The sequence below is a fragment of the Tinamus guttatus genome, unplaced genomic scaffold, assembly GCF_059628265.1.
Source record: "Tinamus guttatus ecotype Peru unplaced genomic scaffold, ASM5962826v1 Tinamus_guttatus_pri_ptg000323l, whole genome shotgun sequence".
In the NCBI taxonomy this organism is placed as follows: domain Eukaryota; kingdom Metazoa; phylum Chordata; class Aves; order Tinamiformes; family Tinamidae; genus Tinamus; species Tinamus guttatus.
In genome coordinates this window covers 1,843,341-1,864,844 of record NW_028288857.1, presented here as the reverse complement: position 1 = coordinate 1,864,844, position 21,504 = coordinate 1,843,341, and the positions used below count along the sequence as shown (strand labels likewise).

The window sequence follows — 21,504 nt, the reverse complement described above, 5'->3', positions numbered from 1 at the left end:
GTGGGCAGAACTGAAATAGGCCCATGGGAGTGACTCCAGGGGAAGCAGGTGGGGACTATGAGGGGCTGTTAGTGCCCTCAAGAGCCTCATTTCCTTTTATCAAACAGCAGCTGAGGCAGATAATCATTTTCCCCAGGAGAAAAAGGGAGTAGCAGATTTCAGAACGAACCCTGTATTTCACAAAACTTTATAGATTGTAGCACCAAGTTTTCTGCAGGTGAACACAATAGGTATCTTGTAGCCTGTGGTTTATGTAAGGAAACTGTTGTAAGAATAATAGCTGAGGCCAATTTGAGAGGGTTGTCAAAGTGAAAGGAATAAAAGTGGTTCCACTTTGGGTTTTTGAAAGCTAAAAGCATTGGATTTGACCCTAAGGAAAAGAAAAGGCTGTTTTTTAGGAATCATCAGCCTCCTTGCAACTCTCCCTATGCTGATGGCTCCAGGTATCCCAGGTTCGCTGCATTGCATGGGGGTTCAGCTAGTACATAAGGATCCTAGAGAGCTGCTCATAAACATCTTAAATGGGTCAATTTTGTCTTCTTTGCCATAGTCCCAGGGTTGGGATGAGGTGACTTCCCGCAGGCTCCCATAAGCATTGGGATCTCACCTGCTGCACAAGCTGGAGCACATTAACAGAAATGGCCACGCGGGCCAGATAGGCTCAGGCCTCTGACACTGATTTTAGGCTTATGTTAGGTGCAATGCGTTTTTTTAGGAGAAGATTATTAGGCAATTGTACATCTGACAAACAGACTTTAAAAGTCTGTTAAGTTGTTTGGAAATGTATGGATGAAAGAGTTCAATTTCTAATTTTCCTCAGTAAGTAATATGTTTTTTAAAAAGTCTGTTCACCTCTGTTAGAGAGCATTGCTAAATAATAAAAGTTTAGGTGTGGTCTTCAAATAAAAAAAAAGAAAAAAAAGTTGTGCTTAAGTAATGGATACACACTTAAGAGGTGCAGCACTGCTGCATATAAGCAGTACATGCACAAGTGCCACTGTACTCCCCTGTGAAAGAACTTGCTCACAGGCTGGATTTTGACCTTAATTTTAACTTAAACTGTTGAGCAAGCAAAATTCCATATACACCGCATCAACAGCTGCTGCGCGCCACACTCAAAATGGCGGCCAAATTCTGCCCAAGGCACTCCATGCCACACTCCTACGCGCTTCCCATTTTCGCTTCCGATTGGCGCACAGGTCTGTCAATCCGAAGCCTCAGCCAATCAGCTCTTCTGCTCTGTGCTCGGAGGCGGCGCCGCGGCCTGGCGTGGGGGCGTTCGCCGAGGCGCGCGCGGCGGAATGAGCCGCCTGGGCCGCTGCGCGGATCCGCGGCGCCTCCTGCGCGGGGCCTGGGCTGCGCCGCGCTGCTGCTCCGCGATGGCGGCGGGCGCGGACGTGGCGGAGCTGCTGCGGCGCTGCGTGCCGCCGCTGCCGCCCTACGAGACCAAGGGGAAGGCGCCGGCGGCGGCGGCGGAGCTGCGCGGCGCCGAGTTCGTGCGCTACTACCGCGGCCTGGAGGGCGGCCCGCGCCGCGCCGAGCTCCTGGGCCGCCTCGCCCGCGACTTCGGCGTGGAGCACGGGCGCGTGGCGGAGCTGAGCGCCAAGGTGCTGCAGGCGCGGGAGCAGCGCAGGGAGCCCGGCGCCCTCCTGCAGGCCGAGGACCGGCTGCGCTACTCGCTGACCCCGCGCTACCGCGGGCTCTTCCAGCAGCTGGGCCGCCTCGAGGGCGGCCTCCGCTTCCTGGTGGAGCTGCGGGCCGACCTGGTGCACGGGCTGGCCACCAAGGCGCTGGACGGGCCGCACGTCAAGGTGAGACGCGGCCCCGCAGGGCCCTGGGCAGACCCTGGGCCTGGGGGGCTCAGAGAGCCGAGCCCCCTGCCACGGGTCTCCGGCGTCACTGTTGGGTGCTTAAATTTGCTGGAATCATAAATGAAACGTGAGAGAAAGAGCAGCACAAGCTGGCAAGGTCACAGGGCTGTTGAGGTGGGTGATAGACACCACGTCATTCAGGGCTGCGCTCTAATCAATTTCCACGTCAATTTAGATCGTTTTGAGCAAAAGCAGATGGGTTCTGCAAAAACCAGCAAAACAAAGAGTGTGTAAAGGAGAGGAATGCAAAGGTGTCAACTGATGCAGCTTATCACCTGGTACAGCATGTTGAGAAGTGTACTCTACCTGTTTGAATGTAGGGAAACAGTGTTTTCAAAATTAAAGCTTCAATAAAAAGGGTTTCCTAAGCACCCTTCTGTTGCGTTTTCCAACCCAAATATCATTTTGGAGTGCTTGGTTCCGTTCTATATGAGTGGGCTTCCTTCTGCATGCCCCTGCCTGCAGTCTTTTGCACTTGATGACAGGTTGGCTTGTTGGTGACATTGCAGGGAACGTGCACAAGTACAGAATGTATCATCAGGCCTGCTGGGGTTTTGGTTTTGCCCTTGGTATTACAAAATCCCTTGTATTTAGTGCTGTTTTGCTGATGGGTTGGTCTTCGAGTATCTCACCAAGGGGATTCTGCACCTATATGTAGAAACTAATTTGAAACAAAAGAAACTGAAACATACTCAGCCAAATCAAAACAGCTGTATATCTGTATGTGAATTTTAATTATAGGGGGTTTTATTTGTCTGAGAGCGAAAGTGAAGTAGCTTTTTCACCAGAGAGGCAGATTTTCTTAAATCAAAGATCTTAATCTAAGTCTTTTCTAAGAGATTTCCCGTTTGTTGCCTCAAGACAGGGAGGTCATGGGAAGTTCAGAAAGCCTGTGTTTTGCTGTCTTATAGCAGGATCATGGAACGAAAAAAAATCATCCTTAATACGCTTACCTAATAGAAAGCAAAGAATAGCTGAGTAATTTTAGATGCTGGTCCAAGTATGCCTTATTGCTCAGCTTTAAAATTGGGATGTGGAACAACAAATGTTATTTTTAATGACATGTCTCCAATCCTTTTCCTTGCAAAGATGAGTATTTAAGTGTAGTTTGATGACTAGAAATACCTCTGAGATGAGAATTAGAATTTACTACTGGTGCTCTAGAAGGCAGATGGATGGCGGGAGAGCTATAGGAATCTGTTGGTTTGACCCCAGCTCTGACAAATCTGGCTTGTGTTTTGGCTCACAGGGTGCCCTTACACACAAAAAGAAAACAAACAACCCTGAAATACATAGAGACTTCACTACACCTAGGGATATCTGATCAAAATGATTTATAGTTATTTTGTAGAACTTCAGAGCTGTTCAAAAGCAAGGATTCACAAGGGAACTACCTTAAAGTCAGAATAAGCAAAGCAAACGGAATACACTTTTTCAGTTATACCTGCGCGCTTACAATGGAAAAAAATGCATTTAAAAGGGAAAAAGGGAAAAAAAAAAAACTACTACTCATGTGAGACAGTTACAACTAAGATTCAGCTTCTGTCAGTGGAGCTGCTGGTGGCACAAGCTGTGTTGAGGCTGCCGTGTTGCACAGCTCAGGAGTTGCCATTCCAGTTGCCCAGAAAGAGGCCTGAGCCCTTCATGTGCATGTTTGAATGCAGATAATCCTGTGCTTAATTTTTTTTTCCAAGCTGCTGCTATGTTGGATGGTGTTGCCTTGATGTTGCCTTCAGAAAGTTGATGAAAAACTGGGAGATCTGTCCTTTATCAGGGAGGGTTCTGCTTAATGTGGCCCTTCTTTAGCCTTCGGTGATACTTGTTGCAGTTAGTCACATTCGTGTGTGTTTTTTGTACTTTTTATGTTGGCGAGTTTGTGGATATTCCCTGCACTTGGAATGATGTCTTTGACATTAATAGTATTTATAATATCTGCCACTCTTCAATATTCAGGCTTTTCCTTATTGTATTTATGAGGGTGCTACTAAAAAAAATGTAGAAAGGTAGCCTAAAATTTCATGCATGAAAGAAGTGATGTTGCTGTTTTGTGGAGACCAGTGGCTGTTTTCTTCTTGGTGGTTTTTATAACAGACATTTTTGCACAGACAAGGGTAAATGCCAAATGGAAAGACTGTGTTTGGCTAATACAAACTAGTAAACATAAAAGATATTGGTAGAAAAAAAGAAACTGAAGCTCTTTCATATAAAAGTTTTTTAGTATGCCGAATTAAACTAGCTTTTGGTCATAAAAGCAGTCTTTTTCTTTCTTTTTTTTTTTCCCTTTTTTGCTTTTTCCATCTTGGAATATTTATAGCAATTACTTTTAGCCAACAGGAGCCTCCTTTGATGTGCGTCTTAAAAAGTGCCCCTCTGACTTTCATCTTTTTTAGGATGTGATAGGAAATCTTTTTGCTTTCATAGGAATGTTCTGAGGCTATAATTCAACTTTGGAAAGAAGTTTCAAGCAGTAATTGTTGGTTTCTGGATGGATTTGTACTTTGCTTTTGTTTTTGCTTAAATGTAGCAAACCAAAGTACATCGGAGCATACTTTTTGTCTCACTTGTGTAGCACTGACAATTTAATAAAGGTTTGAAGTTCAGCTGGTACTTTACTGGTAGTATCATTTTGTATCCTACAGGCAAAACAATGTAAGAGAGAAAAAAAAGTATCTTAAATATCTCTGGAATACCTTAAAGAGTTATCCATACTGAGCTGAGTTTGAGAAGCCTTTCTAAACTCAACTGAGGTTTTTTAGACAACTTTAAAAACAAATAAGTAGGAGGAATTTCGAGTTCTTATTTCTGTCAGATTTCGTGGCATTTAAATTAATGCATCAGAGCAGCTCTGCAGCTGCTGCCTGATTGTCAAGACTTTAAATACTTCTATTTAGTATCTCCTTTTCATCTTGTTTGTTTTGCATTCTCTTCCATTCCATTTCTGCAGTTTATTACTGGCTCTAAATTCATTGTGTCTCATAAATATTTGCATTGTTTTATTCCTGTTTTAGGCTAGCTTGACCTGGTATGCAGTTAATCTTGAACAGAAGCATTAGTTTCCCTGCATTTCTCAGTGTTGTAGTTTGAAAGTCAAGACTTTCTTTGCTCCTGTGTTCCACTTAGCTTATATATCAAAAGAGTCAAAGTTTCTTCTTCTTTTTTCTTTTCTTTTTTTTTTTCCCAGGAAATGAATGGAGTTTTAAAGAACATGCTTTCAGAATGGTTTTCAACAGGATTCCTAAATTTGGAGCGGGTCACTTGGCAATCATCTTGTGAAGTTCTCCAAAAAGTTAGTGAGTAAGTGTTAAAAATTGCTACCACTTGTGCCGACACAATTGTACAGATCCACTATATGCTCCAATATTGAACAATAGGTCAAGTATCATTCTGAAATAGCCTTGCTGAACTTGCTAAAGAGCAGTCTTTTAAAACATGGACTGAACAAACAGCAAAGAGGAGCAGAGTCCCTAATTTGACCTGCAGACTGTTGCCTTTTCCAGCTAGGTCACTTCCCTTCTGCCTGCTCCCTTTTCTCCCCCTTCCCAGCGGTGCTGCCGTTACTTTTCCTACAAACAGATCCTTGCTGCACTGCCTTTTCACACTCCCTTTCAGCTGCTGCCACCACCACCTCTTCCATAAATGCTGGCACCTTCTCCCTCCATCCTTCCTAAGCCATAAAATTGGTGCAAAACTGATGTTTTTCAAGTCTGATGCAGTTTACTGCTAATGTAGTGAAGCTTACCATCCTGTCTGGAAACAGCGAAAGGAGGTGCCCAGAATCAACTGTAAACCCTTTATAGAAAGGGCACTTAGATGATGCTGGTGGTGGTTGATGCTTTTCTTAATAAACTTGTCTTAAAACCTACAATATTAATTTCTGACTTTAAAATATTCAAAATTGTATCGCTCAAGTAGAGGGTGACTGAATAAGTTTACATTGTGTTGTGGCTTGTAATTTGAAAACCTTGAAATGAATTTTTAAAGGAGCTGTGAAGGTACATGACTTAAACGTGAGGAAAAGCAAACGGCGTGTTACACAACCTAGGTTGTCAAAACAAAAATAGCTAGAAATATCTCAGTCTTCAGGGTATTTTGGCATACACACTAGACTCCTTCAGTAAGTAACAGGGAAAAGAACACTAAATAATTCCTTGTAGGCATGACTGTGGGAGTGCCAACAGTAATTTGAGTGTGTTTAATTTCAACTAAGTGTATTGTTGAAGATGATTTGTTAAAGCACTCGGATAAAGTACTAAAACTGGTTGAAATGAAACATGTCACCTTCTTTCTACACAGTGCATTACATGAACCTTCTAAAAGAATAATTTACAAACTACCCTGCCTCTCCTTAGATACTTTTAGAAAAAAAGGATACCATGGTGTGAGGCTTTGTATGTCAGTGACAAATACTGTAGAGTAGTTCAGAGTAGGAGAGCAGAAATATTTTGAAATGCATTCAGATTGAACTTTTAGAATGTCTACTAAGCAGTATTACTGTCAGAAATCAATTTGCACTTTCATGTGAAAATCTTGCAGTGTTTTACAAGGATGGCTATGATATCTCTATTTTGTAGCTGGAAGGACAAATTGCTAAAGAGAAATGTGTCCAGCCTCATTCAGTGATATAGTGATCTGAACCTATAAAACACAAGTGCAAGTGAGGTCTCAAATGTGCAATTAACATACCAAAAGAAAGCTCTAAAGAGTAGGACATGCAAATACACTTTGTAATCAGCTGATTTCACGATGGATTTTATTTTTTTCCTTATACTCTCATTCTCATTTTTCGATCTGACAGTTTTGTCATTTTGTCAATAGAAGGAGTACTAAGCTTGTACAGCGGTCAGCTGACTTCCATTTTAAAATGAAAAATATAATATTCTTTTTTCCATTGAGTTCTGAAGCTGTGCATCCTGTTAGAAACTGGCTTGATATGAAGCGTCGAGTTGGGTCATATAGAAGGTGCTACTTTTTTTCTCACTGTGCAATCCCAGGAGAACCACTGATAGTCTTGCATGTGGCACTAACCAGTGAAATCTCCAGCAGCATCCAGGTACAGTCACTGATATGTTCAGTACACAATGAAGTGCTCAAATTGCAATACATACCTTTTAGAAACCATCATTCCTAATACTTTGGGAGTATTTGATTCCTCTAATTTTGAAGAGCAATATGTGGTATGTTGTGCTGATGGTGTCCTAATTTAAGGAAAAAATAATGATTCTGATGTAATTAATTCCATGGATGTATTTTTCTTGAGAAGGCATCTATGAGAGGATTTATTGTCTGATGATTTATTGTTTTGAATACAACATAACTTTGCACATTTCTGAAACTAATTAGTGTTTTTAGTGTGCAAAAAGCCTCAGTGCAGTGCACCTCATTGGCTTTGTTTTACTGGCTCCAAGTGATTTAATCCTTATTGTAAATTTTTTTTTGCATTCTGTATTTCACCCAACCTTCATTGCTGTGGGTGATTAATTTGTCTGTGTAAGAAGTTTCAGTATTTAGAAAGTGAAAACGGAGGTATATTTGTTTGCTGAGAAAATATTTTTGTTAGGGCTGTCAAATTAGCATTATCATTTAGTAGTATAAGAAAAACTATATGAGATGAAAACTTCAGAGCAGTTATGTTTGCTTTTGAAAATTTCTACAATTATTATTTTCTGTACTTTCTAATAGGTAAGTGGGTCATCTTGTTTCTGACTAGATCTTTATTGCTCCTCAGAGATGACACTGAATAAAACAGTGGTAAAAAAGTTAATATAATTAAAAGTTGAAAAGAAGTCCCAATCCCCCATAACGATGCAGCTACTAAGTTTTTTTTGATTCTTATTTTCCCAGGCCATAGTGAAAGAAGTTCATCCTGTAGAAACAGAAGATCTGGACAAAATTACAACAGCAATTTTCTATTCAATCAGCTTGACTCAGCAGGGACTTCAAGGTGTCGAACTTGGGACTTACCTCATCAAACGGGTGGTAAAGGAGCTGCAGGTAGGTGTGGTGAGTTGCACTTGAGATGTTGTTTGGCCACTGTGCTCCTCCTGCATTCCTGTGTTAGTGTCCACTAAATATTGTAAAATATTGTAAAAATCCACTCTTTGTGTCTCTGAAATATGCAATGAATACCAAACACTTCGACCGAAAAGCATTTAAATGCCTAATTATAGTACTACTTCCTCAAGCTTCCATAATGTAGTTAATATTGAAAACTGAGCACATTCTGTTCAATGCCAAAGATAGCATTCTTCCTTTCCACTTAATTTTCAAATACAGCTTCAAATTATTGTGAAAAATATGTAACTACAGGTAGGTTTTTGTATGGAAGGTCTGTAATCAACATCCTTAAAATTAATACGTTATGAAATTGTGGCAAAGCTTATACAGTATATATATATTTTTAAATTTCAAACATAATTCATCTATCTGGAAAAGTATTAAATTACATAAATGAGATGTATATTTCTTTGTCATATGTGTGTTATTACAAGAGGATGATTTTATGCTGTTTCTTTGTGACAGGATGTTGCCTACCTGCAGAGAGATACTCTATTTTATATTTTTAGGTACTTCTGGAGTATACTCTTTAAAGGTTTTAACCTTTGAAATAAGCTGTTTTCCTGTTATTCAGGAACAACCATAATGTTCTATTTTGTTATTTCTCATCCCAAAAGTGTATTTTATGAACCTGCATGGACGTAATTTATTCTGGCTGGGTGAACAAACAGTGACAGTTTATCATGTGTTGCTAGAATTTTTAATCTATTTTCGTCCTCAGAACAGGACCAGATGCTTTTTTTTGAAGATATACTTCAGTCAACGTGACATTATCAAGCTGCATGCAGGTGGAAATTTATGATACGGAGCACAGGCCACTATTACGAGGGTCAGAACAAATGACCCAGTGGTTCTATCTGACTTAATAACCCATTAAAACCAGCTTTTATTTACAAGTCTGATTTTTCTTTTTTTTTCTACCTTTTGATCAGACCTTTTCAAATTAAATGCTGTCCATCCTGATTTTTGTCTTACTTCTAAACTGTGAGTTGCTTTGTAGACTTTGTATCTGGTTAATAGCCCATTTTCATCCCTTCTCCCAATGCACTTAGCTAGCTATACAGCTATTTTAAAAGTCAGAAATTACCCTAAAATATAAATTAGTGCTCAAGAGGGAAAAGTTTTCTTCTTTTCTCATTTTTTTTCTTTTTTTGTAATATAAGAGCAGAATTTGCAGTCAGAATAGTATTTTTGCAATGGTCTCTTTTTGTAGTAAGTGAAGTAGATCTGAAATCTGTAGTTACAGATTTCAGTGACTTTGATTTTTCTTTCTTGTCGTAAGACTTGAAAAACATTGTAAGAACCATAATACATAATGTTTTCATTAATGTTTTATTGTAAAGAATTAACACATCTTTCTAGGGCATAGAATACTGAGCATACTCGTGTCCCATTCTTTGATTGGAATTTCTTGTTACTCTTGAGTCAGACTTCGTTATAAATGGATTTTTTTTTGTTTTACTTTAGTCAGGAGAATTAGCCATTGTAATTTTAACATTAACTTCAGAAAACAAAAGTCATTAATTTGTTGTGTTCATTAATAATGTCTACGATGTGTATCAATATGGATCTATATCTCCTGCTTCCCTTCTTTTATCAAATGCAAAGTAACAGTTAGTTACTCCTAAGAAATCTGAAGCAGTTGGTAAGTTAATATGTTAAATTGCACGGTGATAAAATCCATTAGCCGGTCACATTTTTTAATCACAACCATAAAAATAAGGTATTAACTTAAATCCAATGTTTGTTCTGCAGTGCGGTTTAAAAATATGGCACCCCATCAGTCATTTCTTGCCACCTGAGCAACTTCAGATCCTGTTGTTTCCATCTTGTACCCTGTAGAGGAGGCCACTTCTCCTTGTTTGCTTCTTTCCCTGGTTTTACAAAACCAGAAACCTGCTCTGTTACTGTGACTGGGTTTAACACACATAATGGTGAAGACAGAGCACAAGAAAAGGCTTTTGCTTCCTGGCTTCAGCACATTTCTCATCCCAGATCAAAGCTTGGCTTTGGTTTACTTCGTGGGGGCATGGGGAACTGATGGATCCACAAAGGGTGTGCAGTGAGGCTCTCTGCATCCCTGCTGAATGGATGAGAAGCAAGAACATACAGAATGCTGTGATTACAATGCACTTCACAAATCTGCTTATGTGATAGTATTTTATAATAATTCTGTATAGCCAAGGCAGCAAAAGTCCTTTTTTCACATGAATGGCAAACTCTACGTGTTTTGTGAGGTCTGAAGTGAAAGATGAAGTTTAATCCAAAATTGTTTTAAGCACCACTTGTAAGTGCAGGAGAGTATGATTATTTTGAGTTTATAGCTACTGTGTTAAAATGGGCTTAATGCTGTGACCTGTTGAAAATGGACAGAGATTTTAATGAAGGACCGTGTTAAAACCATTTTAAAGGTACAGCAATGTCCATGTATTTTTTCTGTTTCTACAGTTTGTTTTCTTGCTGCTAGACCTGGTCTTGGTACGATTGAAGGACTGGAGAGTGTTAAAAAGAAGAAAGATAGTGCAGGACAGTTTATTCATGATGGATATAGTTCTGTGCTGTTCTTCTGCAGTTCTGTGATGTTAATACTTTTTTCTCTACTTCCTGCGTTCTTCCTTACTCTTTTCTTCTGGGTTCCAAAAGATTGGAGGTATCCGAAGTTCTTGAAATTTTTGTCTTGTATTCTGCAAGAGCCATCGTCCATTACATAATTTGCACCTATGAAGTAACTCTAAAACACCATGCTGTTATCACTGCTTGGGATAAGGAATTATCAAATGTAGTTCTATAATCGTAGTCATTCAGCCTTTCTTGTATAACTCCATGATTCTCATCTCCTTTAAAGCACTGCTAAGGGGCGAAGTGTCCCAAGTTACCTGTGTTGAGACTGTCTTTAGTTGAACTGATAATAAAATACTTGGGGAAGAAAAAACATTTGAAAGGATTGAGGATTTTCTTTTTTTCTTTACATTCAAACAGTTGATGTTTAATACACTCCTATAACTTGGTATTTCTTTGGCTTAACTTTTGTGGACATCTGTTTGGTCTGCAGAATGTTACTGGACCCTTCTTTTCCCAAGGCACTGCAAACTCTTAAAACTTCTCTTTTTATCCTCCAGTAAAAATCCTGTAGGTGACTTTGCCTTACTTAACCCAACTCTGACATTTCTGCTTGTAAATGCCATTGGAAGCTCAAAACTGAAATCCCAGCTGTCGTTCCTCATAAGGGAAGTTCTGCTAGATGAGAAACATGCACAAAGTTAGAAATATGCTAATATGTCACTTTTTTTTTCTTTGTTGAAGTCCTTATTTGGAAGATTTTTGTTATAACTGTATTGAAACATTGAACTAGCTTGTCGGACTAAATTTTAGGTATCTATATTAGGTCTAAAAATTGGACCTAGAAGTTGAGTGCAAACAGAAATGTTGCCAATTCCTTGGTCCAGTTGTACACTGTTAAACATGAACATACATGGGGAATTCCTCTCACGTTCAGAGAATGTCAGGTGCAGGTTCTACCATGAAAATATTTCTTGCAAATGGCTTTTTATTAGAACCACTAGGGAGATGGCAGCACCAGTGCCTCTGGTGACAACTACAAGGCTCAGTGTAAGTGCTGCTGCTCTGAGACCTTGCTCAGAAGTTAGTGGCCCTTGTCTTTGGGTCTCACTAACTTCAGTAGATGGAGGATATGAGAAGTTGAGTTACTCAAACAGGCCCATCTCTTTATGTATGGTTTCATCTCTTAATATGTGTGCAGTTAGCAGGTTGTATGCTCAGTTTTTGCCGTTAGGATTTGGCATTTGCCCCAGGTATGATGATATAACTGGGATAGAACGGAGATGAGAGCAGGACCTCCGGGATGCAGCCCGTTTCACACAGAAAAGAATGCAGAGAGAAAGTTGTGCTGCTTCCAATATTCCAGGGGTTTCCTTTTTTGGTGGTCATTTTACAAAAGGTTCCTACACAAATAATTTGGAGATGCTTTTGTAAATGAGTTTTTATTTTCTCTTGGGTATCTCCTGTTTGGATTTTGTTTGCGCAGGTGTTGGGATGAACTCCTCAGTCCTGAGAACTGGCTACTGACTCATTTTGTGTAATCTCTTAGTTACATTAACACATATAATGCAGGGAGCAGATAAAATAAATAGTCTTGTCTATTTTAAATTTTAAGCATGTGTTTCTTCCAGAAATGAACAGAATTCTAGCATAATTTCAGACAGCTATTAACAACAACGAAAAAATAAAAACTCCAAAGTAGGTGCTGGAAGAAAAGCAAGCAGATGCATTTCTAGCTAGCTGATAGGTGCTGGTGAATGTGTAGACAGATGGATTTCTCATTAGACAGACACTTAATTCAGGACGTGTTTATAGCCACTCTGCGTGGTCTATAGCTCTGCAGAAGGTACATCATAGCAATTCAGTCTGCACATGACAGACATGGATTACTGTGGTGAAGCCTTTGAGAAAACCACTCACAATTTCATAGCCTGTGGCATTTGGGGGAGAAAACTGATAGATAGCTACTATATCACGCAATGGAATACTTAACAATTGGTGGCAGATTTTAACTTTCTGCATGGGCTGTTGATAATTGCGACGTTAATTTGATCTGGTGACCTGGGGAGATCGTAATTTCCAAATGAAGGCAAAAGGCTTTGCTTTCATTGATGAAAAATGTGACCTTGCATTGTGGCTTTCGCAATGCAAGACAGTTTAAGATGAGACATGGATGAAGGGAGAGATCTGAACTCTTCTGAAAAAGAAAAAAAGAAAAATTTTTTAAAAGGCAGAAGCAGCTGCTTCTTAATGGTGTGTGGGTTTCTGACAAGAAAATAAACATTAATGGATCTCCACCAATAGCTGTAGAAGCCAGCACATCAATTTAGCAGCAACATAAATGTGTACACTTCACTGCATCTATTTGTTTTTTCTACAAGAAGTGGCCGCCTCAGATAAGCTCCTAAACTTGAGCATTTATCAGATACGAGGTAGTCAGTACTGTAGCTTCCAAATGGGGTCACCTGCCCATGCCTTATCTCTCTTGAAAAAAATATGCACGCTTTCTCCTCTTATGTTTATTAATAGAGTTGGGGCTGCTAGCATCCTGAGAAATAATTCCACTGGAGTTGGCGGACAGGCCGCTTCGTCGTTTTCCATTCATGTTTCAGAGCAGGCCTTGTCACTTTGATGCAGAATGACAGTACTTAATTGGGAACTTTGATACCGAGATTAGGATTAATAGACAAATATGGGAGAAAACTCTTGGTTTTCACTTTTGCCACTGTGAATTGTTACCCTCCCGGCTCTGCAAGGTGGGAGGCGAGATCCGAATTGTTACCTTTGGAGGCAGTGGGCTTGGTAGGAGGAAAATAGTGTTTTCAAACCTGTGCTTTCTTAGCAGAGACAGTGCAGAAGGCTTCTAGACCTGATGTTGTGGTAAGCAGCCATGGGCCAGTTCATTTTTCCTTTTGCCTGAAAGATTTGCTTCCCATATTTGTCCCTGTCTTCCTCCTCAAGTTTTAGCCCCAAGCATCTCGTAAGTAAGAATAGAAGAGATGCAATATGTTGTCAGAAGCATGTTCTATAGGATCAAATAATATAGTTTGAAAAGTGCTCCCGGTCGCTTCCTGCGGGGACTAATCCTGCTGAGGAATTTCCAGTAGCCTTTTAAGAACTCCCCTCTGGGCCATCTTTCTGCCTCTCCTTCTCCATATCTATATTTTTCTGCTAATAATATTAAAGTAGTATCTTTAATGGAAGCTACTGGTTAGAATTTGTGGGTCTGTGGACTCCGAGACATCCAAAGAAATGGGAACTGGCAAGGGGTCATCTGAGAGTAACTCTGCTTTATCATTCTAATGAGTCCTGCTGCTGTAAAGAAAAGTGGATTCCGAATTTGATGACCAGGCATCCTCCCTGATTGAAAAACATTATGAGGAGCCAGATGGAAGGTGATCAAAGGAAGATTTAGTGAATGCATTTGATTCTGCCTGAAATTTTAAAAAGTTATTTTAAGCTGATTTGTGGATTAAATGATCTTGGTATCCTTGGGGAACATCCAGGGGGTAGCCATGGTGGGAAGAGAAAGATGAAGTAACTTTATGGGTTTGCTTTTTTCTGTCCTCATTTTTGTTGCCATTCACCTGCTGCCAAATAAATATCCAAATCAATAAATATACATTTAAATATGTATACATACACAGGCGCACACACACACTTACATGTGTACCAGTGTAAATGGAATATGTGTATTCGAATTGAGTAGGGCAGTTATTGCCCTTTGTCAAAAACAGAGGGAAAACTCTTCTAAAATGGTTGAACTGTCTACTTCAAGAAACAATCTCTAAATAAAAATGGTTTTATACATTTATGCCTTTTGTGCCCATGGTCTGCAGCAGGGGCACAACCCTGATAAATGTTTTTTTTATAAGCACAATCTTTTAAATTTGTTTAAATCAGCACTGCAATATTGTCGCAGGTTACCTTCCATAGAAATGTCTTTCCACAGATTTTTAAAGAGCGTTTTTTCTTTTATGAAATGCACTGTAAGTGAAACCTGATAGTTACAGCTCACAGACCTTGTTACAGAAACATGCTTCTGAATTACTATTAAAAATAAAATATTTTAATGTCCTTTAATGGAGGCTTGAAAAAGTCAAGAGGAGCCGAGCACTCACGAGTGAGGCAGTTTGAACGTGGCAGCCGTCCTGGTTGAAGGTGTGACCTGATCAGGATCTTATGGGCTCTCTGATTATAGAAATGGTCATTTTGTTCAATGTGATACAGAAGCAAGTGTTTTTATGAAATAATGTGCTTTTTGCTTCATCCAGCTCTCCAGGGAGAGGAAACTTGGCGATGTCTTTATAATCTGTGCCTCCTGTTCCTGTTTGGTTATGTAGCAATGTGATATCCATGTAATGAAGGTCAGGGGACGGGAGCTGGTGGGATGAGGCAGTCCGTGCAGGTTGGAGCCCCAGAACTGAGGGGGAGGCAGATTTGAGCTACCTGGCTCTATGGTGGGGCAGGAAGCCAGCAGAAGAGCAGGAGGCGATTTGGGAAGCTCCATGTGGGAAGGAGAAAGGAGATGTAAATGATCAGCTGAATATTCATTCAATTACCTTTCCAAATTATTCACAAATGTGGTTTTGCAGTCTGGAGCAGAGAGATGCCAGGCCTGCCTCCCTGGGTCCCCGTGGCTGAGGACACGAGCAGGCAGGCACAGCTCAAACAGCCCCGAGCCCTGTGGGTGCCATTAACATTTGCTACTGCAGGGTAGCCCCTGAGCAATGATGATTCTTTAATGACTAGCTGGGAAACACTCAAAAGAGAAAAAAATGTGTTTTGTAGTCATTTAAAGACAATTTTCTGTTGTCATTAAGACCCTTCCTTAACACTGATAAATGTCTCTGTTCTTAGCACTGCTTCCTTCTATATGAGCAGTAATTAAAACAACACGATGATGTTATCTTTGCCTCTCCCTTCTGTTCCTTGCCCCCCTCCTTTTCCAGTAGGATTGACTTTGATAGCAGTTTTCTGCTGTAACTTTTTATATTGCTGTGCCCAGAACGAACGCATGGTTTTGCTAATGTATGTTTTGCTCTGTGTGATTGTCATACTCATGAATTTGTACTTTGTGAATAGCGTGAAAAGTAGCTGGTCTGGATAATGAACCTCTTTCCAAACCTCAGGAAATGTTTCTTCCCTCTAAAAATCTATGCAACTCCCTGTTTGATCAATCCATACAAAAGAGGGTCTTTTTGGAGTTTACACTGAACAAACCTTAAACTTTGGTTGATTCAAAAGAAGATATTTACATATGAAAAGCAAATGACATTAAGAAGGTTTTGAAAACTTACATGCTGACATCTTTCTTAACCCTATCTTTGAATAACTTTTCTGTGTTTCCTGATTGCATTTATTGATGTCTGTCTATAAAAAATATACCAGAACGTGATGTTGAAAGGCAGTATATAAGTTCCTTTAAAAAGATAGTGTGCATGGGCTGAAGTTCAGTCACTGTCAACATATTCCAGTTTTGGAAGTGCTTTTTAGCCACAACCCCATTACTGGTGGGGTGTTTTTTTTTTTCCCATCTATGTGTATCAGTTAATTCTCTTTTCAGAATTCCTTGTTTTCCCTTGACATCAAGAAAAGGGTATCAGCAGTTCTTTCATTCAGACTCCTTGTTGTCAATCATGACAAAACTCACAATTTTTTTCTCTTGTCTGCAGAAGGAACTTCCTCAGATAAAGGATTTTTCTAGTCTTTCGCCTATCCCAGGATTCACAAAATGGCTTGTTGGTCTCCTCTCATCACAAACTAAAGTGGAAAGAAACGAACTGTTTACAGAATCCGAGTGGCAGGAAATCTCTGCTGTCACAGGAGGCCCTCCCGCCGAAACGCTGAAGAAACTGTTAAACAACAATGAATGGGTGAGATCAGAAAAACTGGTCAGCGCGCTCCGCCTGCCCCTGATGAGGCTCTGTGCCTGGTACCTGTATGGAGAGAAGCATCGTGGCTTCGCTCTCAACCCCGTGGCCAACTTCCACCTGCAGAACGGCGCGGTGCTGTGGAGGCTCAACTGGATGGCAGACACCAGCCCCAGGGGCATCGGGGCCTCGTGTGGCCTCATGGTGAATTACCGGTATTTCCTAGGGGACACGGCCAGCAACAGTGCGGCCTACCTAGGGACAAAGCAAATCAAAGCATCAGAGCAAGTGCTTGCCCTGGTTTCGCAGTTTCAGCAAAATAGCAAGCTTTAAATGCTGCTAAGGAGTAAGAGCAAGTGTTTCTCACTGCAGAGAGCCGTAATACTCTCTAGTGCCTGTATTCAGGTGGGAATAGCCCTTATACAACAACCGTGTTTGGCACAGCAAGACAGAAAATGACGTAGATTATCAGTCACCTTATTTACGTTGTTGTATTTTCAAAGCCTGAGGTGCTGTGATTTAGTCACTACAAGTTCCAGGTATCTTTTACGTACCAGTGAATTGGAGCCGTGTGCTGGAGAATGAGCAAAACTCTCATGAGTTCTGAGCCAGTGGTAACTTGCATGGGCTGTTCCTCAACCATAGCATTATTCTCTTGATAATAAACTTATAAACCATGACTGCAGAAGGAGCAGCTCCTCCTAGTAACTGCTAACACATCAGTACCAAAGCACATGGAAAGAAGTGCCAAATGAAGGTAACTGTTTAGTCAAATACACTAGCAAAACAATAATTCACAACTTTATTTCAGTATATCTTTGTGGTTTTTCTCTCTCAATCTTTCTCATATAAAACCACCTGGTATTTTTCTTTTTCAAGCTGGCTGAAAAGCTCACTGAATCCCTGCTCTTTGGGAGCATGGAAAAGCTTTGTGTTAATGTGGTTGGGTATGAGGACCTCTCACTGCAGTCTGTATGTAGTGTTATATTTTCTGCTAAAATGTTGCACAAAAGGGCTCAACTCAGGGCTCAACTGAGAATGTTTCAGATCTGTATGTTATATGTAAATATTTGATTCTGGTAAATTTTTAAGTTGTCAAAAGAGGGATTTTAATGAAAAGGTAGGTATGGCCTATAAATCAATAAAATAAATTTTCTCCATCAATCTTGTGTTGTGTATTTCAGCATGTGCCTCACTTCACTTAACAGCCCTCCTTGATACTAATGTTACCAATGAATTATGACCATCTTAGCAGGTTTTAGTGCTGAGTGTTTTAGAATTTCTGATTTCTTCCCCCTCTGCCCAGATCCCAGTCTCTTTCTAGGAGAAGAATTATATGAAGGAATTGAAAGGAATGGAGTTTCTGCTCTGTATGAAAACAGAAACCAAGAAAGCTCTAAGTGTCCAACCTGGTTTGTGATGGAATCTGTCCTGTGCCACGTTGCTTTTACTGTGTTTCTAGAATAATGCCAAAAGAGAGGCACACAGTTGAGTACCACTGCCTGTTAAGTATTATTAGTGTTATTCCATTGTGCATTGGCTCTCTGACTCTTGCAGTAATATTCTTCAGGCAGTGTATGTGAAGATGAATTTGGGGTATGTAGCACTGTGGAGGAAGCACGTTTCACTCCTAAGTGAAATTGTTTTCTGCAAGTTTTCTGCTTTACAGATTGCTCCTTGGATGCAGAGATAATAAATATATTCTGCTTTTCCTGATTTTTCTCTGTGTGGCGTTTTAGGCAGTCTCATGTAATAGCAAATACTTTTTATTGCCAACCATTGGAAAGTGTGGCAGCCATGTGTACGTCCCGTTGCAAAGCTGCAGCCCTGCCCTCAATTTTCCTCAAAATTAAAGAGCTTTCCAAGTGTTCTTTATAGGAATTAGCTGTTTTGCTGCCGTTGCATTAAGGAAATGAAAGGAGTATCCCTATAGGTACGAAGGTGTAGGTGGTGGAAGTGTTCTATTGATAGCTGTAGTAATGATCAAAGCTATCTTGTGTGTGGAAAACCGGTATTAATAAAAGGACAACAGCTTAAAATCTGTCACTTCTGCCATTTGATTCTAAAACTAGGCTCAAGAAACTTGAGAATTATATGGTAAAGTCACGGCTTTCTAATACTGGCTTATGTGCCCTCTTTGGCAGCCTTCACGGTTTTAGTTTTGTTCTGGTGTCTGAACAGGCTGACGTGGAAGCTTCTGTGCTAGGGGGTGGCAGTGGTTTGGACTGCAGGGATTTAACCCACAGTGCTGAAATGTTGGTTACCCTCCAGATCGGGATGTAAAACACAGGGGCAGTCAGCAGCAGCAAGAATGCCAAGTATCTGCACCCGTTTATAATTTGAACTTTCATGTCAGAGCTTATTTCAGCCCTTGAAGGATCGGGAGGAGGAATGCTGACATGTGCGGGTCAGCGGGTGCGTTAATGTTTTACCCTCATTTATTTTCGTGGTTGCCCTTCTCTTTCGACAACTCAGTGCAGTCGGCAGCACGGGGAGAGCAAGATACTCATCAATCACGTTGGCATTCGCTCCTCACGGAAACGTGCCCGGCCGCGGCGCTGCTGGAGATTCCAGCATCCTGGAACACTGGGATGGCCTCTGCCAAGCAGCCCGACCTTCCACCTGGAGCTTTCCTCGGATCCGAGCTGCGACCGGAGCTCCTGCTTCTTGGGGCCTCCAGAGAAGGGAAAGCAGAGGCTGCTTGCAGAGGCTCTTGGTAAGCAAATAGCTGCTGTGCTGTTAGGTGCAGCGTATAAAAGCATCAAGGTTTCACAGCTTTTGAAAGCCAATCGATAGAAACGATGTTATTTTGTCACTTAGGCTTGTTTTATGATCAGTTTATGATCTTCTTTTCTTGTCAGAGAAGTAGGGGCTCTGTAGGAGCTGCATGGAGTGAAGCAGGGCCTGTGTTCTAAGATGTGTCCTGAGTGAGAGGTGAGGGTCCAAAGTACTACTTAAGTGGAAGATGTTCAGTTTATTCGCAGATACCGAGTCATGACAAAGTCCTGTTAAAGCCATAAGTGTTTCCTCAATCAGAAGAAAACTCCATGTATTTCCCTATAGTTTTCTTTTAAGTTATTGACTGTAGCAGGCTAAAAAAACTCCGTACCTCCTGTGGTCTGTTTGTAGAACGGAGTCCAAGGATTTATTCAGCCTCATAGGCTAATGTAATGGCAGTCTGATTCCTCAACCTTTTGATAAGGAAATGTGCCTAGGAGGAGAGAGCCTGAGTTCTGGCCTGTACGCCTGGAACAATTTATGCATAATTTAACATTGATTTCTTCAGAAAATAAGGAATGGGCAATCACACTGAGCGTCTGTTTTCCTCCTCCCAAAAGCTTTTGAATTTTTAAACAATTTTGATAGTACAGTAGATATCTCCAAGATACGCATTTCCAAACGCGCTGAAAACTGAATGAAACAGAGAATATTGCTCAGAGGAGAAGGCTCCACCGAGGCTCTGTGGCGCGTAGGGCGCCAAGGCAGTTGCTCTGATTAGGCCACATCCAGACTAGGCCCCTGTGTTTAGAGCAAGAGTACTGGTGGATTAAGATCAAGGTATTTTGAAGTCAGGTTTGTCTTGTGTTTAGAACACCTAAACCTGGTCAGAAAAGAAATCACTTTCTGCCACTTTATAACTAATAAATGTCTGAATCCGCATATCCACCATCCCTCTTAAAAGAAATGTGTATGAGCAGTGATAAGTTCTTGTAAGCTGCTGCGATACAGTGACGTGTCACCTGAAACAGCCAGCTAGGATACTAAACCTTGTGCACTCTGTGAGTGCGAGCCCAAGGACAGCGCAGCACGGGACGCTGTTCCAGTCATGGATTGCAACACGGAATTTTTATGGCAGTGCCTGGAAGACATTACCTACCCGGTAAGGCTTAGAGTGGTCTGTGGGTCACCCAGCGCATCAAACCCCGCTAAAACCCTGCTAAAATTGTCATTTTTCATTGGCTTCTTCAGATTAGATACCAGCCCATCCATTAGCCACCGCTGCTGGAAGGAGCTTGGCTGGCTTCCCAAGGTTCTCTTAATTCCCTCAGGGATGGGCTGGAAGAAGGATATTTTTGCATTTTAGCCAGCTTGTTTCTTGGTATCAGCAAGGGTTAAGGTCCTATGTGAAGTCCTGATCCTTTCGGTCTGCGCAGAGTTCTTAGACAAGGGCTCAAAGTTGCCTTTTAATTTGACTTTAGTAAGTGCTGGTATCTGCCCATCTTACTTAAGCGCTGCTGCCGCAGTCAAGGCGGGGTTGGTTCCTGCAAGGAGTGTGAGATTTGGGCTGTATTGATTGTTTTATCACACTGAAATCTTTACAAATGTGAAGAGCCATATGCTGCCAAAGCCGTAATGAACACATGCAAATACAGATTGTGGGGTTTTTTTAGTCATTACTTTTAATTTTTCATGTGACTAAATATTTCTGGAGATGTGGTAATGCTGCAGCTATGCATTAGGTCCCTGCAATAGCTCACTTCCTTTTGGGAAACAGCAAAAGGTTGGTTTGCATTTTTGTATTATGGGCAATGCTTTCCAGTATCCATCTCTTCCTCTTTATTCTTCCCACTGTGAAAGGATGATAGACAGAGATAATCTCAGAATGGCAGCACATGCCACTAGTTCCTGAATCAGATAAACTAGGCAAAGGTTGGAACGATAGGATCACAAGGAAATAAAAGATATCCTGGTTACATTTATAAGAAACAGCAATCAGTAAAGATTTTTCTATTACAGATGTTGAAACTAATAGACTTTATTTTTTTAATAGCTACAAATACATAGGAAAATTAAAGTAGTTAATTTGCCAAAGCAAATGTGTCAAGTTCCCACCCCAGTGTGATCTTTTTAAAAGCAGAGAACTTGTTAACCCAATTATTGTTGATTAAACTGGAATCATTTGCTGAATCTTAACTGGATTTGGAGTTTGGGAGTTTTGTGGGGAGAGAAAGAAGGACGGAGGGGGGAAGAATGAGAATTAACCCAATCTAGATTATTTCTGCCTAATTACAGAAAAAGGAAATGATGCACAAACTTCATATAGTGGAAAAAAAAAATTAAGTCCCTACAGTCTCTGCCTAAGAATATACTAAAATGGACTTTATGTTGCATAACAGTATTTAAAATGCAATTTAATTTTTAAGAGG

At 40.7% G+C, this 21,504-nt stretch overlaps 1 protein-coding gene across 1 annotated transcript; it reads left to right on the top strand.

The window, feature by feature from the left end:
• Positions 1 to 1,301: 1,301 nt before the first annotated feature.
• MLYCD (malonyl-CoA decarboxylase) lies at positions 1,302 to 17,040 on the top strand. The gene is made up of 5 exons (XM_010220866.2): positions 1,302 to 1,811; positions 5,053 to 5,165; positions 6,765 to 6,921; positions 7,713 to 7,862; positions 16,160 to 17,040. Exons 1-5 carry the CDS (start codon positions 1,302 to 1,304, stop codon positions 16,688 to 16,690), a joined length of 1,461 nt encoding a protein of 486 aa, XP_010219168.2. The 3' UTR covers positions 16,691 to 17,040.
• The last annotated feature ends 4,464 nt before the right edge of the window (positions 17,041 to 21,504 follow it).